Below are 23,142 nucleotides of genomic sequence, written 5' to 3' on the forward strand. Positions count from 1 at the left end.
TCAAAGAAGTACAAAGGTAAATAGAAAAATAAATACAAAGGAACCAATAGTCAGGATGATGATGAAAATTCGATTCAATGGATGACATCTCATTTTGAGGTAATGTAAATTGCTATTTATGTGACGACCCTTCCACTCTTTTGGTGAATCACACTGATTGGAATGATAATTAATGACTTTTTCTCTGTGTGCATCTGCCCACTTAACGAACCATTCAAGGTCACAGTCACAAGCAAAAGGATTAAAGGAAACATCGATTGTAAAATTTGAATTATTCCATATATCTTCTGTGAATGAATCTTCATGGATAGATGTTAATTGGTTTTTTCTGAGAATAATTTTATGTAAGTTTGTATTGTTTATAAAACTATCTTTATGAACATGGCGAATAAAATTACCGTGTAAATTCAAAATCTGAAGTGTTTTCAAATGTGATATAAATGGAACGAAATTCAATACAGAATGACGTAAAATTAGTTGTTTGAGATGTGTAAGAGGAGATAACATTTTTAAAAAGTCTTCGTCTGTAAAAGCAGATAAATCAAAAAGCGACATGTCTAATGTTCTTACATTTGTACACTTCTGGAATATAGTTTGATATTGTAGCATTTCTTTTGTTACTCTTTTATTGCTTCCAAAGAATAAAGCCTCCAATGATTTCGACTTAAATGCGTCTTTTTCGATAATCAAATCGTACGTTAGCATATCGTTCAAACGTAACTTCTTCAAACTCCTAATTGAAGAAAATGAATTATTTTTAAAAATGCTTATTGCATTGAAAGATAAATTAAGATATTCTAATTCAGTAAAACAATGGCCCTGTCGATGGAATTCAAGCGAGTCTGAGATATGGTTGATTGCTAACCATAGAAATTTCAACCTAGGAACATACGATTTATTCTTTGAATCACACATTTTTGGGACATAGGCAAGTTCATTCAACGTTAGATTTAATTGTTTTATGTGCTGAAATCCCTCCATTTTAAGTTCAAGAATGTTATTATTACTCAAGTCAAGTGTTTTTAATTTAGACATATTTTTAAATGCCGTTCCACTTACATTGACCAATTCCCAATTTCGAAGATGCACTGTATGAAGAGAACTATTTCTGTATATGCTTTTAAAAACATTTTCTGGTAGAGATGTTGGAGCCCCTTTCACATCAGATATATCCAGTTTATTAATTTGAGAACCATTCAACCATCTTAAAATTTGTAGTATTGATTTGTATTCCAATTCATTCATTGAAAGATCCAATTTATAAATTTCTTTTAAGTTCTGCAATGCTCTTTTAGATATTCCATGTAATTTACATTCTTTGATGCTTAAATTTGCAATTTTTAATGAAGCAATGGGGTCAAAAAATGTATCGTTGATGTAAGAGAAATTGTTTCCAGCCAAATCCAAGTTTGTAACACTTGCAGGGATTGTGCCATGAAGGGAGTGTAGAGTTTCAAGCTTCCTATTAGAACAGTCTGCCACTGTGGCGTTGGCACAAAAACATGGCGATGTGGGGCATACGTTATTTGAAGTACTTTTTACAACGAGTGTTGTTGAGAACATCACTGCATATAATATCCGGATGCTATAATTTTGTACCATGTCCTGAAATAGAATAATTATAATAAGTACAATATTAAGTATTGCATTTAATTTCCTTTCAAAATATATTGAGTTTAATTTCCTTTGCATGTGCATTGAGAGGATCTCCTCTAATTTATATATTTAACATAAAATTGTTCAACTTCTATAATCTTCTTGGCCCAATCGTCAATGTTAAACACGATTTATTTAAATACTGTAGAAGTACTTTTTTCCGCGTGGTATTAATTTACGCTATGTACGCGGTCACAAATTTTCAGCGGAAATTTGTCCAAGCGTACTCAATATAAATGTAAGGCATACAGTGACTGTCTAAGAAATCCGCGTAATTTTCTACACGCGGATTCAACAGAAATTGAGATTCCGCGGAATTATGACCCCGTGAAAAAAAGTACGTCTACAGTAATAAAATGCTTTCTTTTGGTCGTTAGTACAGGAATTAATGTCGCAGCTGTTGCAGAAAACAATATGTTATTTTTTCTGCAATAGCTGCGACGTTAATTCCCATACTAACAAAGAAAGCATTTTATTGTTTATATTTACATCTGTATTAAAAATAATTCAGAGTGAAATTTAATTTGTAAACTATTGTTTTTAAGATGAATATGCATTGTTTGTGAAACTGATGGAACAGCCAAGACAACTACACACAAGGCTTGCTCATTGTTGTTCGTGAACTGATTAATGGCAATGGTCTTTATAAGAAAGGGGGAAATATTCAGTGGATGTAAATGTTTATAGATACCAAACAGTATTAACTTATATTAAAGTCCATAATAACTTAAACTGAATATTTGCCTTATTATTAGTATACTATATTTTATGAACATTTTTATTTACTCTACGGTGTGTGGACATTGTTTTTGTTAATTTGTACTTTTTTTTTAATCCTTAACGTCCCCTCAAGACTTTTTCACTCAGATGGAGACATTACCACTCGGCTGTGAAGTACCACAGATTCAGACCTCAGTGACGTTGCATCTTTTTTGAAAGGGGGAACTCGAGGAAAAATACCTGAAAAAATGTCCAAACCCCAAAATCCTGTTCCTTGGAAGGGGGAGGTGGCCCAATTTCTTTTAGTATTGAATATTTTACTCAAACTCTGCATTACCCTTATATAAAACCTTATTTGACAATACTGCAACCAAACTGTAGGGGGCAACCGGGCTTTCAATAAACATTTCCTATAAAAAAAAATGTCTGGAAAAAAGTCCGAGAGGCCCCCTTCCACCCCCTGATGCTACGTGTCTTGACCTACAATCGTCACTTTTGCCATTGAGCAATGAGGGAACATCTACTGTGGCACAAAACCTCGGTTTATACGGCTCATAGGAAGAACCTTTGAGCATTGTTATCTAACGCATTCATTTCTCAAGAAATGAAGAATGAAGTTTTCTGAAAAAAATCTTCATTACAAATACATTTGTAAAAGGTTAATAACCAAAATTTGTGGATTAAAGTGAGGTTTTTCCCAGCACTATATTGAAAACACATGGTAAACAAGTATGACAAATTTTAAGTCGGTCTAATCATATGTTAATGACATAAGCAACGTTCCTTATCAGAGTTACCTCCTGAGACTCCTAAATTAAGATTATAGTACATTCAGACCATGCGTTACCAAAGCTTAAAAGATAATTATACTGTACCAGAAAATGGTTTCTCTGAATGAAGTGTCCTCCCTTTTATCACGATTTAATCTCATTTAACTTCCTGATACGGCTTAATTTTCCTCATTCTTATAAACTATTTATATCACTTTTTTAGCCGTTAGCGTAGTACAAAGTCGAAAGTTTTATTTGCTCTTTAAGCCTTTGTCGAGTTTATTTTACCCAGTCACCTAGAGATCATTCAAAATATCTAAGAAACGGTATTTTTCGTAAAACATATCCAACCTGAAACTTGCAGGGACATAGCGTCGTTTATGAAAGTAGGGGGGGGGGTTAGTCGGTGAAAAAAAATCAACCTACCCGATAAAACTTGACAAGCAAGCAAATAATTTAGCGTAAAAAATTGAAAATTCTATTGGGGGTGTTATGTTCCAACTACATGTACTTCTCAGTACCAAATTTCACCTATAGACTTCTACATTTCCCTTTATTGGCTATACCGCAACAAAAGTGGGTCTTTGGGGCTGGGGGGGAGGGGGGCAACCAGACTTTCAATAGTATTTTCAGTAATGAAAAGTTCTCAATAGTAAATAAAATATGTCTGGAAAAAGACACACCCTCTCTTTGATGCTACTTGCCTGACTCGGATGAATCTGAAATTATTTATCAATTCTAATTCATTCTCAAATTGTTTTGTTAAGGCGCCTAATTATCACTTTATCCTAGTACTATTTGACATAATGTCACCTTTGAGTAGATAATAAAGAGAAACATCACTAATAGGCGAATGACCCTAAAAATCATTGGTTCTGCGGGAAATTTTACTTTATTCATATGAAAGATTACACACATACACCCCAGTATACATTTGTATGAGTTGATGAAGCCAGAATATTAACAGTCTCGTTTAAAGTCCTCATTTCGCAAGTTCTATGGTCTATACATTGCCCTTGTAAGCAAATACCACCGATAAAATAAGGTTTATTTTCAAATAAAGCAATTTATGTTAAAAAATTCGTGTATGTATTTTTGTGGTTGTCAATATGTTTATCTTTTGTTATTTTACAAAACCTTTTATTTGTAAAGCCGGTTCCTCCTGTGATCCAGTTTCACCGCGTCCATAACTTTTTTTAAGGCCTTAGCTGTCTCAGCCAATCAGATTGCCGCGCATGACACCCTATTTATATAGTTCTTTGTTTACTCGGAGTGCTGCCGTGAAATTTTTGTGGACAAAAAGCAACCACCACCTCCACTCCATCCCCCCACATTTTTTTTTAATTAACCAAACTATTTTTTATTAGTTTTACCGGAGGCGCTTCTTATGCACTACTTTTGTTTCCAGTAAAGTTTGATGTTGTAGTAAAGTTTGATGTTGTATTTTACAGCATTATCACATCTGTGTGTTGTAACAATATTGTGAATGGGAGACCACTCTTTTGTAATCATTTATGGAAATCGATTTCTGGTCAAGCTTTCCATGATTCTGGTATGTCTCCAATCCAAATTCTTTGGTGATTGTTTTATAAATGGATTTCATTTTTAGTCATTTAAATAAATGACAAGATTTTTACACTTAAAATGTCTTCTGTTATGAATTTTGGAAACAGAGCTGCTATGTTGCCTTGGTCTGCAAGTAAAGTTTTAAAATAAATCAAATGCTAACTGACATTTTTTGTATTCGTTGTTGGGTCATTATTGAAACATTGAATTGTATACGTGTTTCCTCTCACGATATGGAGCACACGTAGGATAATACTGGTGGGCAAGGGATGCTCACTTCTTCATGGCAACCTATCCCATCTCTGATGTTTAATATGCCCGTGTTTGCACTGCTCCTGGTTTGTGTTTTTTAAATGAACTTTTCAGCTTAAAAAATTAAGTTATAATAATATTATTCATTTTTGCTTTAACCTAACACTAGACCAAGGTGTCATCATGCTTTAACTTTTAATTGGTTGGAGCTAAGACTGTCATATTTTATCTGCGTGTTTCTTGTGACAAGTTCTTTTTTTGTGTATCAAAATATTTGACATCTTGGCATTGTGACTTTAAAATTTCAAAAATTTAAAAATTTATTGCAAAATTTTACCACACTTAAACTTGTTTCTTACGTTCGAAAGATTTGTTCTAGGACTTTCATACTGTACGTGAATGTCCTGTGACAAGACCTTCCCTTGGGTATCAACAATTCAGATTCTTTGTCTTTACTTACTTATAAGTTTGCTCTATTTTTGAAAAGGTTCAACCTTGGCTATAATTTTCGAACGGCTAAAGCCTTGGCTTTTACATTTCACTTGTCAACTTCTTACCGTCAAGTCTTCCATTGGGTTTTATTACAGATTTCAAAAAAATATTCGAGTACTCTACTATCGTTCGATCATGCCGACTATCGACATTTTTACTCGGTTATTCCTAAAAAAAAAATGCTATTTTTAAAACATTTCAATTAAATTGGCTTAGTCTAATTCATTTATTCTCTTGATAAAACCCAAAGCATTGCATAACCGTTCTTAATTAATGTCAATAATCAAAGGAGATTTTTTGCGAAACTTTCCTGGTACATTCTCCGTAAAAGTACACAGTGTAAAAACGATTACTATCACAAACATGATTTAAAATTGTTAACCTCTTAGTCCCGTAAATGGAAAGGGTTTTCAAGAATTATTTTGAGCGTTTGATATCCTGTATATCTGTATTTAAATTATCTACCGATATTTTATTACTACGTGAATATTTACGATTTAGAAACTCGTCTTGATAATGATGGTAGCGTGAATTGAATAATTTAAACTAGCAGTCTGTAAAAGACAATAAGTGTTTATTTACAAATGATATGAAAAATTTAATAATATTTCAACGAGTACTTGACTATCGTTCGACTAAAAGCTCTGACTTTTCTCGATGAGCGTAGATCAATTCATAAATTTTTCAAAAGATGTAAGTCCGGGATTTTTGTTTTATACATTTTTTTTTCAAAGTGTGTTGTGTCTTCAAAGTAAAAAGTTAATGTACACTCTTAATGCACTTTCGGACTTTTTCATCATATTTAACGCACTATGAATAAAATCTAAAGTGCGTAGTTTTTAAGTGCGGTGCCACAGTGTCTTTATTTCATTTTCGAAAGAAACTGTCCGCACTACAAAAAAAATATTTTTGGTACATGATTCCGTACCTTTGTATGAAGCATTAATTTTTATCGCCTGCATACGAAGTGCATGTCTCTCAGTTATTTTGATATGCTATACGTATGAACAATTTCTATAACGAGTTGAGTTATTGACAAACAAGATGATGAAACAAGAATATCATTACGTAATTTGCATAGTCGATGCAGTTATCTTTTCAGCAAATATAATCTATCATTAAATCAAATCTTGACTAACGTTTTTCATAGAATTCATTCGGCCATTACTTACATACTAAGGTGTCGACGGATTTTCCGAAAGAAAGAAAAAAAACTATGAACTTTCGTTGCTATTGGAATTTTCTGAAAGTTGAATTGAAACGGGATATAATTTACTGTATGATCAATATGATGTGATGAGTTTGATCAAATTTTATTTTTCTTTTTCCGTTATTTCCTGATTACGACAAGGAGCACACGGCGGGTGTGACCAGTCGGCAGGGGATGCTCACTCCTCCATGGCACCCGGTCCCACCTCTGATGTTATGGAGGTCCGTGTTTGTTCTGCTCCTATTTTGTATTGTTTTATGGATTTTGATATTGAATACTGTTCGTTATCTCCATATCCTTCATTTATTAAAAAAAAATGTTGAAAAGCTAATCATGTTAATAAATTGCGAGTCAAACGCATCAAACAGAGACAGTTAGCCAAACTACATAAGTAACAATTTAGAACAGGAAACTTCTCCCCAAGAAAGACATTATTTTGATTTTTATTTGGATTTTACAAAAATCTACATTTATCAAATGTTTTGGTGCATATGCAAGTAACTGAATTATTTTGTCAATCAAAATCAGCCATGGACTCTTCAAAGGCGAGTAGTTTCAAGAACTTTGGCAATATCATCTGAAAGAAATAAAGTGAAGAATCAGTCGATTTACGATGTTTACTTCATGTAACATCTACTCGAGTATATCTCATCCGAACGATTTCAAATACTTGATTTTGTGGAATTTTATACAGTTAGAGATGTCGGACTCTAGATTATAATCAATTAAATTAAAATTGCTTAGTATTATCAAATTTACGAGATTAATTCAGACGTTTTTATCTTTCTACTATTTTTCAATTTTTTCAGTCGCTCTCATTCATCTTTCTATATTTTAAAAGACTACAGACAATACGGAACCAAACTGAGTGTTAAAATGATTTGACGCTGTGGTGCAATATTATTCCATGATTTTGTCTTTGCTGCTTACCAAATGTAGAGAATATACACTTGCTTGCATTAATTGACCAAAAATACATGAGAGAGGGAGCTTAAATTGTAAGAATAGGTATAAATTGGACTAGATAAATAAGAGTAAAAAATGAATTTTTTTCCCATAACAAATATGAATTAAATTATTTATTTTGCAAACAAGAATAAATCATTAATTTACCATTTGTTTCTTTTATCTGTAGCTTTAAATCCTTCAGGGCTTCTTTAAAAATTTGGTATTTTTCATGCTTAGCTTTGTACTCGTTTCGCTTTTCGTACACTTGCAAAACTGTTTTCTTTAAACTTCTAATATCATCTCCAATTGACCCATCGAGCATCCACTCAATTACATTCCTGTAATGGTTTCCATATATATTCTCCAAATCATTTTTTACGGTCTCCTTATCATAAATCCTGACACATTTCTCGTACATTTTGTCAATAACTGTTGATTTCCTTTCATCTTGAAAGTCTGAAGAAAAAAGTGAAGATAGCACAACTCCAGCAATTGTGGAAAGCGTCCCAGCAATATCGAGAACTGGAAACCAACCGGGACTTGTGGTAATGTCTTTGTTTGGTGGAGAATATTGGGAGCCCATCAATTCTTTTTCAAGCTCCTCAATTTTTCCTTTTAATGTACTAAAAGAGTCTTTAATTTGCTGCTCGAGGTCTTGAAAGACACAAATAACTTCTGGACTTTGGCGCCAATTTTCGAGAAAGCATATGTATCTTTCCTTCACTTTTCTCTCTAATGCAAAAACATGTACTTCTTTTATGTCCTTTTTTCCTGGTGGGGTTAAAATTTGGGTTTTTCCCTCAACTGAGCAAACATAATACATCAGTTCATCGCTCAGGGAGCAAATATAGGAATCTAACTGGGATCGGAGATCTTTGTTGATCTGAAAGGATATTTGGATCTTCGCTAGCTAAGTGTATTCTGGTCCTTACAACTCCCTACTACCCATACCTCTAGTATATTTGGTATTTTCTCTCCCAGTGAGCAAAGTTATAGAGTAAACAAAATCTCTTTATTGGATTATTTTTCATAATTTTTGCAAGAAAAACGAAATCATTTCTACGATAACATGGTTATTCAACAAATAACAGTGCATTGGAATTTTAGCATTGGTATTTTAACATATTTCCATCCTCGTATGATGTCATAGGTTTTTGCAAACACTCTTATTAATTTATATTCATACTCAACTGAACAATATCTTTCGAAAGGATACTCTCCAATTAGTGGAATGATGGAATGATAAATATTGTTGAGTAATAGAATTTTAAAAATGTATAATTTCTTTATCAAACTTATTATCCAATCTTCAAAAATGTTGACAAGGGCAATAACTCATTCTCAGGTATCTAAATTCAGGTATTTTCTTTATTGAACGAAAAATAATTTTCCTAATATTCACAATTCAAAGGTATCAGATAGGTGGCAAGTATTACGAACTTCCAGCATCAAAATTATGCATTTTGATTAGTTTTTTTTATATATTTTTATACTGCTATTTACAAATAATGTATCATTTTTTTAATCTGACATATACTTCTGTTTATTTATGTCTCCAATCTCAAATAATTTGACAAACTTTCTATTCAATACCTGGCACATTTAAACTATATTAAGGGGATGAAGGACCTTTAGCTGAAAAAATACCTGTCATTTCATTTTTTTCATATTTTGTATATATCTTCTAGACTTATTTCTGAGATATTGAGTGACAAATACAATACCCCACAGTGTCTGAGCGGAGTTTTTATTCTCCGTGTTTCTGGGTCCATTACACTCGGTCGATAATTGAAATTTTTCAGCATAGATAAAAAATATACCAGCGGAAATGTGTCTTTTAAAATATTTTAGAGTATGAATAGGGTTAAGAATTCGAAAAAGCAAGATTCTTTTGTAACACCACATCTGGAGACGGAAATTTACGACTTTTTTAGGACAACTTAAACCATAAAAAAATTAATTTGCAAAAAATCCTATCATTCAATATTTGAAAATTTATGTCGAAGTTCAAGGTCGTCATTGTATTGATTAACTGTAAAAAAAAATATCGATTGGTGAAGCTGAGCTCAATATTGCACGGGGCAAAGTTAAACGAGTCATGATCATGAGAAAAACGTGTCATGTTTACATTTCTCGAGTACGGGAAAACCCAACTATGACGTCACATATTCCTGAAATAAGCGAAATAAGGCAAACCCACAGAACTTTTCCGTCAACAACCATGTAAAAATATTTTTTGCGTTCTGAAATTTACAAAATACCCTACCATGTACATATTATGGCCCGTTATTATGATTTTATACTACCCGTTTTTACCGTGTATGATCTTACTGAACTAAGAGATCCACTATGACGTCAAAGACGCACTGGACGCGCAGAGCAGGGAAACGGCAGAGTGGATTAATCTATTCCGTAATTTGATAATATTTGCAAGAAATTTTGAATGTTTTCAGATATTTTTATACTAGATGGTGAACGCAAACAAACAGTCAAAAAAATTATACAAGTACTGTGGTTTCAGTCTCGTTTTGTACATATTTTATCAGAGATTATGACGTAAATCAACTGAGTCACGTGACCATACATCCTTCATCCCCTTAAATAAAAATAATTGCAGTTTTTGTACTTTAACGAGCAATAAATATTATGATTGAAAGAATTTTACGGTCTAAGAACAGGGATACATTTATGTTTACAACTTCATATGCTACCTATTCGTATATGATTAAAGTCATTTGGATCAACTATATTAACCTTCTATCGAGCAAAAAATAAGAACCTACTGGTATTAAATTAAAGATTTATTAAAGAGGCTCGTCATAATTTTCTTCCTTAAATAATACTTTAAAGGTTTATATTTTGAATGTATTTTTGTATATTTATTGATTATAGTAAATTTTTTCACCTGTTCTTTTTTCCTCACAAGATCTTCCATTGTTTGATTATTTTTCTCTGCCAACTTTTGATGATCGACTTCGGACAGCTTCGAGGATAAAATTCTCCCACACGTTACTCTCTGCAAAACTCGAAGAATGTTATCCAAAAACCTATTCAAAGCAAAATATTTTTTTAAAATCCTTACAATTTTTTCCTTGGCAAAATTCGCCGAAATATGGCTGAAATTTTGTCGACTCATTGATAAACAATATATACTGAAAGGAAAAAGAAACGCATGAGAACATAATATTCGAAAAAAAAAATGACTATGCGTCTGAAAATAATGAAAATTGGTATTTGGTTACTTTGCACTAAAATCACCGGTCAAAACTTTTCAACTATGAAATGTATGGCGTCACGTAGGGAAAGTGACAAAAGGCCAAAAGATCAGGCATATTGATGATGGCAGTTTTGTGATTACATTCTGTAGTGCCAAACTATGCGTTAGAATTATAGATATCGTTTTTGTATATATGCAGTCAGTATGAATTTCTTGCAATCATGTTATGACTAACGGAAGTTACATTGGGTCTAGCAATTGAATTGCATAAGTGAATAAAAATTCAACAACATGTTGCTGTGCAGATTGTTTTTTTATTAACTTTTCAACCAAGTAAAGTTTTATCGGTTGTCAAGGGGTAACTTGAAAGGTTTCCAACCAACCATGACGTTGACGTTGGCGCGAAAAAACGCCACATAAGTTATCTTCAAGGCATTATCACTGAAACCGGTATTTAAAAAGCAGACAAGCATACTAAAAATGTTCACTCTAAAACTGACAAAAACTCTCTGTTCTTATTTAGTCCGCGAGTTTGGGAAAATGTTTCCAGTGTTTGTCGAGACTTTCTTTCAAACAATAACTGTATACCAAACCAGCCGAATTTTGTAAATTCTATCCTAAATGAAAAATCCGTGTGATTCAGTGGGCGGGGGATTGTTGGCTTTAGAATGTTACAGCTACTCTGAACCATTGAGACTACCGGAAGGGTTGTATAATAATCTTATGAGAAAGATAACTGCTCTGATGAACTCAATGCACAAAAGAATCAACACCGTTACAGATGCGCAAAGGAGATGAGAGTTTTTATTTAATGTGGGGGGGGGGGGTATCGATATATCAATAACCCAAGATTTTGGTGACTTGTTCATTAAAGAAAAATTAAAATGTTTGATAACAATACTGAAAACATGCACGTATTCGAATAATAGTTTTAATTTGATTCAAAAGTGTACTATGCGTTTCTTTTTCTTTCAGTATACCCTTAGTTAAACAAAACAAGCTAATCTGCAAATGAAGCAAAGATTGTTAGATCATTAATCATAGAAAATCGACAATTAGATAAATATCATATTAATAAAGACATTTACAAAAACATGGTTGATTTGTATTTGTAAAATTAGGAAATATAAAAACCTTAAATGCTTCTGTTTGCGACTGACATGATTTCTGTCTATTATTTCCTTCAACTTTTCTTCAAATCTTACATATTCTGTTTTGAACTGGTTATTTGCAGCTTCTTTCATCTATAAGAAAATACTATGTGAAATTTCTAGGTTCTAGTGAACATGTCAAAGGATGAAGTTTATACCCATCAAACAAAGAAGTATAACCATATCATAAAAGTTGATTTCTTAAACTCTTACTGTTGATTATTAATTATCCAACACATTAAATAAAAGGAATCAAGGATACAGTTTTCAATAACAAAGTCCATAAAACAATACAAAAATAGGTGCAGAGGACCATCGTCAATTCAGTGCATAAACAATGGACTAACAATTAGTTTGTAAAACGTCAGTCAAATGCAAAATTGTATTTGCTGACAAGGTCATTGTATCGACCATAGAACGTAGGAAATGATGCCTTTAAACGAGACTGCTGATATTCTTGTTTCATCAAATTGTTGTCAATAATTTGCTCTTGTGTATCGAATCAACTTAGTGATATAAAGTACGTATGCAGGTGATGAAGGTATATTGCTGCATAAGTAAGGGTAGATGACGATAGAAAAGTTAAAGTCATCTCGTTTATCACAGAGCTTGGTTGGTCGATTACCATTAACGTCTTTTTCAAGTAAAATATCCAAGTATGAAACAGATGTGTTAGACTCTATGGTATCGTTTAACTCACCAGGATATATTGTATCGACCTGGGAATGAAAATTACCACTGTAAATTGACAATGCGTTGTCGATATATCTAAATGTCGAGTTGAAGGTCTCAGCAAGTGTTTGTTTTCCTCTCACGCATACGATTTTGCATAAATTCTGCTTCACATGAATACAAAAATAGGTCTGCAAATAACAGAGCGCAATTAGAACTGATGGGAATTCCAATAGATTGTTGGAAGACCTTGTCCCCGAAAACCACATAGATATTGTCAATCAGAAACTCAAGCATCTTTTTGATGTCAACTGGGAGTACTTATGTGTGCAATCAGAAATTGTTTTAACAAAATAATTTTACAAATGACCAATGACAGGGTAAGTAAATTTACGAGTTCCATTTTTGTTGTAAAGGCAGCTGTCAATGATATCAAAAAGCCTTGATTTTAATTTATCCTGGGGAATGGTTGTATATAAAGTTGAAAAGTCGTAAGTTTTTAAGCTGTTGGTTTTGGTAAAATCTTGTAATTTCAAATTGTCCAAAAGTAGTTTGTAATTTTTGGTATCCACATCTGATTTACACCACTTCTTGAATATACTGTTGCACAGTACTCTTGAAGCTTTTCCGTCAGTACTGTCAATATCTTAGAAAGGAGTAAAGAAAGAGGCTTGGTTGAACATTTACTGGAACGCGAAGTGTATCTTTTTGACGTTTTGGAATCCAATATATATATATAGTAGATCAAATTCATTTTGGTTCCTCGGGATATTTATTCAAAACTGACTTATGATTTTATAGAATTCTTTCCTTAGAAAGGGAACTGTGTATAAGCTGGATACTTCTCTCCTAGTTTGACCCTTGCATACTTTTTAACAGCATAGGGATTTCTAGATTTCAGTAACAAAAATATTTTAAAACGTGTAAAGGTACCAGAATCAAAGGATGTGCATCAGCATTTTTACCTGAAAAATTGCTAAACACTTTATGAAAGCTTACAATCAAGTGCGAAATCCATGCCAACGAAAAGGTTCACTCAAAGATTCAAAAAGCAATTTAAAAGAAAATGTTATTTTAGCAACAAATCTATATATATGCACAATAAAACACTAACATTTTTGGATATTCAGTACTGAGTAGTGAGAATTATTTCTAACAGACGCCGAAATTCTTGGTTTGTTTGTAAAAAATGTTTCAGTTTTTTTTATTTTAAGCAAAGGCTGAATATATGCTTTAAAGTTCCAGTTTTAATGAGGGATTTCTGTCGTTCTATGCCAGAGCAGAGTTATTTGACGTCACAATAGTTGCGGTTCTTATTTCTTTTACCTGCACTCAGGACTATAGTGTAAGCAACAATCAATTTTACTTGGAACATATTTGCAATGACTCCTTCATTTAAACAGTACTATCCTTTTAAGCATTTAAACAACTAAATTATATGATGGAAACATGTAAATGTAAAATCGCATTACATGGCTTTAGCATTAATAATGACAAGCATTGCAATAAATGATACGCACTTTTTTCAGTGAGATTTGAAAAATTTGTTCATCTTTCACCGATCCCCAGTGCTTCTTGATTGATGCCTTTACTTTTTCCCAAGTAAGTGTGATATCGTCTTCATCGCTGTCCTCCTCACAGGAAGAGAAGATAACGTCCCATTTGTTTGTCACAAAAATTACGTCACTTGGGTCAAAACATGGCATTTTGTTGGCTGAATGATAGTGTAGAATTTCCCGCAAAATTATAGGAAGCTATTTGAAAGAATATTAAAGTTGTTGTATACTGCACGTGAAAATTTCAACAGTTTTTGCATTGATGTGAAATATTTAAGAAATAAGGTATCATTTTTAAACATCTATTGGGATATAAATACGGGTTGGTCACGAGATTAAATTCCATAAAGCCCGAAGGGCTTTATGATGAATTTAATCTTGTACCAACCCGTATTTATAGCCCGATAGATGTTTTAAAATGATACCTTATTACTTATATTTACATTTGTGACTTATTAAAACTTTATATTTGTCTGATTGTGACTTTTAACGTGTGAAATGCATTATTTTTCAAATCCAACGGCATGTATGCAATTAACTCAACGCGCGTCGACCCTTTATGACGTCACTGAGAAATTACGTCAAACGTTCATCCATACGCACATCTATGACCTCTTGACCCCGTATCTGTATTTATACAGTTATAGATACGCATTGCTTTTAGTAGTGTTATATAAAGGAAAACATTTGCAAATGTAAATATATGGAGATAACGATCATTATTTAAATTCTAAATTATATAAAACAATACAAAATAGAAGCAGAGTAAACACGGACCTCAAAAACATCACAGGTGGGATCAGATGCCATGGAGGAGTGAGCATCCCCGCGTGCTCCTGGTCATGATAGGGAAATAACGGAAAAATCTTTCGTCAATTCAGTGTGTAAATAATGTACTAACAATTATAGTATAAAAACGGCAGCATTTAACTCAACGATAAATTGTATTTGCTGACAAGGTCCTTGTATCAACCTTAGAAATTACCAAATGGTGACTTTAAACGAGACTGCTGATATTATTGTTTCTTCGACTTGTTTGTCATCATATACCTCGTTTTAGAAATTGTACATAATTATGTAGAGCATGCTTTTGCATATCAAATAAACTGAGAAATATAAACTACGTATGCAGGTGATGAAGGTATATTGCTTTATAAGTAAGGGAAGTTGACGATAGAAAAGTCAAAGTCATCACGTTTATCTTCACATTCATTTCCTTAAGGCAAAAAATGACTTTAGATATGTTTTGACCATCATAAAGTAATAACCATCTGACGACACTACATGGCGCAGTCATCTCTATCCATTATTGCAACAAGTTAATAAATGCAAAGCATGAAATTGGCCTCAAAAATGAATTTTGAACTATCTTTAATAATTATGACTCCAAAGCAAATATTACAAATGGAAAAAAAAAACATTTGAAACATTTTTTTGCATTACTTTTCAATATATATAAAATAATATATTTTTCAGTCATCAATTGTTAAATATTTATCAAAATAATAATAAGATTATAATAAGACCAAGTTAAAGGATAGTTATAGAATGTGGAATGGGCCGTATAGTTATCTCTCGCATCATCGCACTATGAAGGTTTGGGTCGATAGTGCGATGACGCGATAATGCAATAGCGCGATGACGATGATGCGATGAAGCGTCAATTCAATGTCGATGGTGCAATAGTGCGATGGTGCGAAGACGATAGTACAATGTTACGATGTCAATGAAGTGATATCCACTATCGCTTTATCGTGCTATCGCATCATTGTAATCGCATTGTCGCGCCATCGCAACATCGTCATTGCGCTATATCGTACCATAATTTCATTGTCATCGCACTATCGCATCATCGTTATCGCGCCAGCGACCTTCAAGTCGATGCTCGATGGTGCTATAATGAACTGCATGACATTATCTGAATTAGATAGGAGTGCATAACCATAATTTTTTCAAATTCAAAAACAAATGCAACAAATAGTATTTAAAGACATAATTGTGTGAAATAAAACATTTATATTATGAACAATAAATAATTATGTGAAGTTTTATATAATAAAAAAGAAAGAAATGAACATGGTTCAACAAATATATTGCTAAACAACATATCGAGAATGCAAAGAGAGGTGTGACGTACCCTATCATCCTGTAATCCACCGGCATTAGATGCATTTACTACAAAAACGAAGGCTACTGCGTTTTGTAAGTACTTCATCATTAACTCTGCCAAACGTTTACTTCCTCCAACTCCAGGAGTATCCACTAAAATTGTTTTTCCCTGAAAAAAAATTTTATTAAGTGATATGAAATTGATTATGTTTTTCATACAACGTGCTACATTTTTTTTTTACAATATTTTCATTTCTGTTTGTTTTCTCTTCGATAACATTCGCCAAGCAATACGTCATGAGCTAAGGAAGAATAATGTGCATATAAATCTCGTGCGTCTGTCTTTTTGTCTGACGCTAAGAAGACATAATATGCATGTAAATCTCGTGCGTCTGTCTTTGTGTTTGACGTAAGTGGGCAGGGACTGTTGAAATTGGCATAAAAGGCCTTGTGTGATTTTAATCTATTAGTCTACATGTTTAAAATCTAAATTTACATGAAAGTATTTTACATGAATTTTCTCATCATGAAATGGAAATGTAAGGAATCACTGTTTAGTTAAGTAGAGCACGTAAAGGACATCAACGATAGTTGGAACCGTGGGAAAATTTATGCATATCCACATTTCCAACTATCACTGATGTCCTGGCATACTCTGCTAACTAAACAGTGATTCGTAAGTTGAATGAACTGCAGATTTTTCGTTTGCGGAAAAGCACTATTCAATAGAAAATTCTTAGTCTTCCATGGCTTCTGATGTCTCATCTGATTTTTTTGGATTCGGATGAGACCGTATAAACCGAGCCCCATGTCACAGCAGGTGTGGCACGATAAAGATCCCTCCCTGCTCAAAGGCCGTAAGTGCCGAGCATAGGCCTAAATTTGCAACCCTTCACCGGCAATGGCGACATCTCCATATCAGTGAAATATTGTGGAGAGGGACTTTAAACAGTCTACAATCAATCAATCTACTCTTATCTAAATTGTTTTTGTTCCATTTGACTTTCAAAATTTTGAAATGTTCGCTAACCAACTAAATAATTAGAGAGAGAGATGCCATGGATTAAATTTTTCACTCTAAAATTCATTTGATTTTTTTTTTCAAATAATTTAAAAATGCTAAACACCTTCAAAAGAGAAACTGGAAACAAGATATCCACAAATGAGCAGTCGTTTGGCATGCTACCCACGTCTGTAAACTTCTGAACTTCTTTTCGAAAATCAGATAGCTGTTCTTTTGTATAATCTTGTTTGGAATGGATGCATTCGTACTTTTCATTGTAGACTTTAAGTCCAATGTTTTCTGAATTCCAGTTTCTACAAATAGTCGCAGTATTTTCTGTTGTTCTAGACTTCAGTATATTTTCTCCAATGAGTGTATTTATCAAAGTTGATTTTCCAGAGCTGGTCTCCCCTATAAAAAATAAAACATCACACAGTACATGCAGTATGTGAAAAAAAATGCTTTTAGCTCACCCGAGCCGAAGGCTCAAGTGAGCTTTTCTGATCCGTCGTCCGTCTGTCTGTCCGTCTGTAAACTTTTCACATTTTCGACTTCTTCTCAAGAACCACTGGGCCAATTTTGACCAAACTTGGTACAAAGCATCCTCGGGTAAAGGGAAATTTAAATTGTTAAAATAAAGGGCCAAGTCCCCTCACAAGGGTAGATAATAAAAAAAAAAGACAACCATAGGGTGGGGCATTAAAAAATCTTCTTCTCGAGACCACTGGGCCAGAAAAGCTGAAATTTATGTGAAAGCGTCCTGGGCTAGTGTAGATTCTAAATTGTAAAAATCATGACCTCCGGGGATAGGGCGGGGCCACAATGTGAAATCAAAGTTTTACATAGAAATATATAGGAAAAAACTTTTAAAATCTTCTACTCAAGAACCACTGGGCCAGAAAAGGTGAAACTTATGTGGAAGCATCCTGGGGTAGTGTAGATTCTAAATTGTTCAAATCATGACCTCCTAGGGTTGGGCGGGGCCACAATGGGGAATCAAAGTTTTATATAGAAATATATTGGAAAAATCTTTTAAAACCTTCTTCTCAAGAACCACTGGGCCAGAAAAGCTTAAACTTATGTGAAAGCATCCTGGAGTAGTGTAGATTCTAAATTGTTCTAATCATGACCCCTGAGGTAGGGCGGGACCACAATGGGGAATCAAAGTTTTACAATAGGGAATCAAAGCATCCTATGGTAGTGTAGATTTCAAATTGTCTAAATTATGATCAGTTGGGTAGGGTGGGGTCACAATATGTATTACAACTACAAGGGGGAAATCTGGTAAAGAACAGAATGGTCAAAGCTTCTCAGGTGAGTGATGTGGCCCATCGGCCTCTTGTTTTTTTTATAAATCACAATATTAACTACACTTAAACTACTGAAAATTTGCCTCAATGACAATTTTATTCCGTTTTCCTGATTGTAACGATGGATGCCTAAAAGCTGTGTGCAGGTAAGAAGCGTAAGGAGAATGTACTGTAAACTAAAACATATTTTCATGATTTTTTTTTTAAAACGGTAACGAAAACAAACAAAAAAGTGATCATGCTGTTCAATTGTTTGCTTTGCTTTATATGTTTTACATGTATCACTTTTGACTTTTTACATATACATCATTCGAATTGAATTTGAATTTTACTCTTTCTATTAATCGTCATCAGCGGACGAATGGTTAGCGCTGCCGCATTTCCTTTGTATGATATGGAGACCGATTCTTCAAATGAGATCGCATATACTAAGGTCCCGAGTTGATAAAGGTGCAAGCGCAAAAAATACAACACTGCTCAGACTAAATAGATTTTTTTCTATATTTTTGTGCATTGATAATTGAAATGTTTATCGTATTTTTTTTTATTATAGATATGATTTAAGTGATGCTGCATACATAATATTTTACCAACACAAACCTGCTACAACAATTCCATTGTCTTCTCTGTCCAGATCGCAAATTCTTTCTTCAAGCATCTTGAGATAATTTGGGAAAATACACTCTAATTCTGATTTCATATCTTCATCAAATTCTTCTCTTTGAAGTAGGTTTATTAATGTTCCAAAAATTTCACGTAATTTTGGAATGTCAATATCCCTGAAATAAATTTATGAGATAGAAGATTAATAGTACTGGCATTTTTCATAAATATACCGGTATTTTAAAAATCTGATTTTGGATAAAATATGTTATATATGTAATCATCTAATCCTGAGGGACTAAAATAGCAGACAACTTACAAACGTTGTGAGTAGCTTCCAACTGGTGCCTGAGCGTGAGAAAAAAACCCAGACTTCCGTTTATTAGGATGTATCTGTGTTCTGTGAAAGAATAAATTAAATATTTAATTATACTTGTTTTAAGATCACCATTAATGTAGAAAATTAACACAGAAAACATATAAAAGTGAGGTATAATAGTTTACTTTTGTAGGGTGATGTCCTCAAAAGTTTGAGTGAGTCTTTTCACTCTTCCAGCCTCCGATTGCCTACAACTATACAAATGTATTTTAAATAAACAAGTTTAATTTTTTTTTCTATTAAATTTTAAACTAGATACCTACTTTATTTGTTCAATATCCTTTCCTTGTGATGAAGATTCTTCTCTCTTAATAGACATTGCAATACCTAGAAAACATGAAATTATACAGTAGATTTTTTTTTTACTTTCTAAAGATGAAGCATGCAAGTTATCATCGAACCCGCCATTTTTTTCACTTTTACGTGTTTAAGACAGATTAGTATTGTCTCGTTTATTATTTTATAGTCTGCCTAAAATTGTGTGTCTTGAAACATTTTGCGAACGTAGGATTAGATACTTTAGAAATATATTGGACTGCTTCTTTTTATCATCATATGCATAGGCGTTCAACATGATCCATGTCTCTAAATAACATGCAACACTATCAAAATCTGAGAAGCTATACGTCTTAAAGGAAAAAGAATTGATGTGAGAAAAAAAATTAAAAATTAAAAGTCTCTATTGCTGTCCAAGAAAGACGTTTATCGAAAAGAACAATCACAGCATGTCTTTGCTGAATATGGAAAAGAGAAAAAAAAGTTTTTTGATTTTTTTTTTTCATGATCATCGTATACTCTCTAGTAACATTACTCCCCTGAATTAAAAACGAGTATATAACATTGATATATGCAGAAGTAAAAAAAAAGTTTTGAATGACTGATGCATATTCATCGCATACTCTCAGATAATTTAAGAAGAGATTGCAACATTGAAATGTGTAAAAGTATAAAAATGTTTTCTAGGTCACGTGGAAATGGTTGAAATATGTAACGGTATATTGTCAAATTTGATTTTTGCTCAGAACTGAATTATTCTTTAAAGTTACACATTAAGTATTCTTCTATCATTAGATCTGGAAAATGAAAGCCATTCAAAACCAACATTATTGGCGGCCATTTTGTAAAATGTCGATCATGACAAGATTATAATATGCTGGTCAAACAAACAAATGTGACCAAAATATCTTTTCCAACTTATATCGCAAATAAATCAGCCACGATGCATTACATTCTACTTATCTAATTAATATAGACGTTTAGTCGGACATTTTAGCTGAGTGTGTATACCTAAATGTAACAATCAATAAAGCGGAAATAGATTGCTAAAGTATTGTCGAGTATTATCTAACATGAGAATCACACGTTGAGTTTATGAACCATGCGGCTTTGCGCATTCGAGAATTTTTTTGCAATATTTCTGTTGAAAATACATGATATATAATTAATCGACTGGTTTTCTTATCATATATATCTACGTTGCAACCTTATTTATGTTTATGCGTCAAAAAATTGATTTTAACTTTATTATTTATTAATTGAAGTTTTAGTATATATGCTTTTACGCCATGATTTGTGAAAAAAAAATAAAACAATAATAAATGATCAATGAAATTCATTCATTTCACCATTCAACAAAGCGACATAAGCTAAAGTATCTTACCTATGCTCTCATGCAACAAAGAACAATCTTCTATTTTCAATTTTCTTTTCAAAGGACGATAAATATGCACTCTGATTCTTTTTTGCTCGTTATCGTAAAGATAATCCTTCAGACCTTAATATCTTGCACCGAAATAACGCTATTGTCTTCTTGGTATTTTAGGTTTTTACCTGTCAAGCAGACTACATACGATATTGGTATTGCACGTCATGTTATTTAAACTTTAAAACAACATGATCTAGTAAAACACCTAAGCCTTCAGATGTGGATAAAATATTTGATAAAAAAAATTCAATCGTTATCATTAAATGATGACATAATTTTGAATACCCTATCTATAGCCGTGTGTCTGATATCTCATTTCGATCCATAAATGCACAGCAGACAAAATAAAATAGAATTTATTACAGACTGGATGGAACATTTTTAATATTGATTTGAAGCTTTTCAACAATAAAAATGTCCTTTTTGCTTTAGACATCATTAGTTTATGTAAGAAAACATTGGTTTAACTTTTATTCAAAGGGTACAATAGTTACATTCCTCCCTCTCAAATGTCGCACACGAGGGCTTTTATGCAATGATATATGTATATGTATCTAACATTTTTACTCAAAACATTTTTGTTAGTGATTGTTGGGGGTGTTCGATATTTGAAAAATGAAAACGACTTATTACTGAATTTACACGTATACATGTTTTGATATAGGGACTAAAATGATTTTTGTTGTTTACTTTGAAATAGATAAGAAATTTGAGTTCTTATCTTTTCTAAACAGTATCAATCCTTACAAAGATATATTGTGGGTCCAGCAAATGCTCTACCAAGCCCCTATCTTTACCCCTGGCCACAATAATAATAGCTAATCACGTGAAATGTCGGAGGAACTATGCTTTATAATTTTCAAGAAATAAAATGGTAAAATCTACTAATAAGACTAGTAAATTTACTGCCCATACAATCATTACCTTAAAAGAAGTTTTACTAGGTTTTAGTTAGATTAAGTATATAACATCAGTCAATCTAGAATTTTTAAGCAACCTTCACCAGGTTACCTGTTATCTATACGACCTGCGCTCTACGAGACAACTTCTACTCACTATCTTAGCTAGTAAACAGAATGATTACTTACCACAAAAAAGCTTTGCTAGGCACACTAGTTAAAAAATTAACTAAGCATTTCTTTCAGTGATATAGGCATTTTATCTTAACGGTAGAATGATGATTACATAGTTCCTTGTTTATGTCCTCTACACATGTTTGTATTGTTAGTATTTTTTTTTTGATCGATCGCTGTTCTTTATATTATTTTCAATTTCTCTTCATTTTCTTTATCATTGAATTGCCTCAATCATCATTGAGTTCACATACCTGGGTAGCAAGGTCACCACAACGGGCGACTGCGACAACGAAGAAGACACCAGAATTAGCAAAGCAAATAAGGTTTTTTGAATGTTGAAACCCATATGGAGATCCTCATCTCTCAACATCAACACCAAACAATGTTCTCAGTGTCCTCTTGTATGGATCAGAGTACTAGAAAACATCTCTGGCGATAGAAAAGAAACTAGAGAAGTCTTCCAAACCAAGTCCCTCAGACGCATCCTCAAGTCAATCAAGATCTTCTGGCCTAACACCATCAAAAATGAAAATCTATTGGAAAGAATTGGGATGCCTACAATATCACAGACCATCCAAATAAGACGCTGGCGATGGTTTGGTCATGCCATGTGCCTGCCTCCCAACTCACTGTCCAGGGTGGCCCTTAGATGGACACCCCATGGAAAAAGAAGCAGGGGCCGGTGTAACGACGAAAAGTGACCCCCGTAGAATATTGACCAGGGGGTCATTTTTCTACGTCGTAAAA

At 33.0% G+C, this 23,142-nt stretch overlaps 2 protein-coding genes across 3 annotated transcripts; both read right to left on the reverse strand.

Moving 5' to 3' along the window:
- Positions 1-3,329, reverse strand: LOC134231292 (protein slit-like). Its single transcript, XM_062713231.1, has 3 exons — positions 3,252-3,329; positions 866-1,605; positions 1-733 (listed from the first exon to the last, which is right to left on the reverse strand). The coding sequence occupies exons 2-3, from the start codon at positions 1,600-1,602 to the stop codon at positions 1-3; spliced, it is 1,470 nt and encodes a 489-aa protein (XP_062569215.1). The 5' UTR covers positions 1,603-1,605; positions 3,252-3,329.
- A 3,765-nt stretch (positions 3,330-7,094) lies between these two features.
- Positions 7,095-21,420, reverse strand: LOC134231283 (transmembrane GTPase Marf-like). 2 transcript variants are annotated; one of them, XM_062713222.1, is made up of 12 exons: positions 21,275-21,420; positions 19,878-19,941; positions 19,740-19,802; positions 19,555-19,635; positions 19,233-19,411; positions 17,447-17,733; positions 16,348-16,488; positions 14,175-14,408; positions 11,966-12,075; positions 10,520-10,661; positions 7,780-8,497; positions 7,095-7,243 (listed from the first exon to the last, which is right to left on the reverse strand). In XM_062713222.1, the coding sequence occupies exons 2-12, from the start codon at positions 19,931-19,933 to the stop codon at positions 7,206-7,208; spliced, it is 2,049 nt and encodes a 682-aa protein (XP_062569206.1). In that variant the 5' UTR covers positions 19,934-19,941; positions 21,275-21,420; the 3' UTR covers positions 7,095-7,205. The 2 variants fall into 2 exon arrangements, with proteins under 2 accessions (XP_062569206.1, XP_062569205.1); XM_062713221.1 differs by having other exon boundaries at positions 19,740-19,808.
- Positions 21,421-23,142: the final 1,722 nt, after the last annotated feature.

This window comes from Saccostrea cucullata, unplaced genomic scaffold (genome assembly GCF_032062105.1).
Source record: "Saccostrea cucullata isolate Sc308-1 unplaced genomic scaffold, CSIRO_AGI_Scuc_v1 ctg462, whole genome shotgun sequence".
NCBI classification, from domain to species: domain Eukaryota; kingdom Metazoa; phylum Mollusca; class Bivalvia; order Ostreida; family Ostreidae; genus Saccostrea; species Saccostrea cuccullata.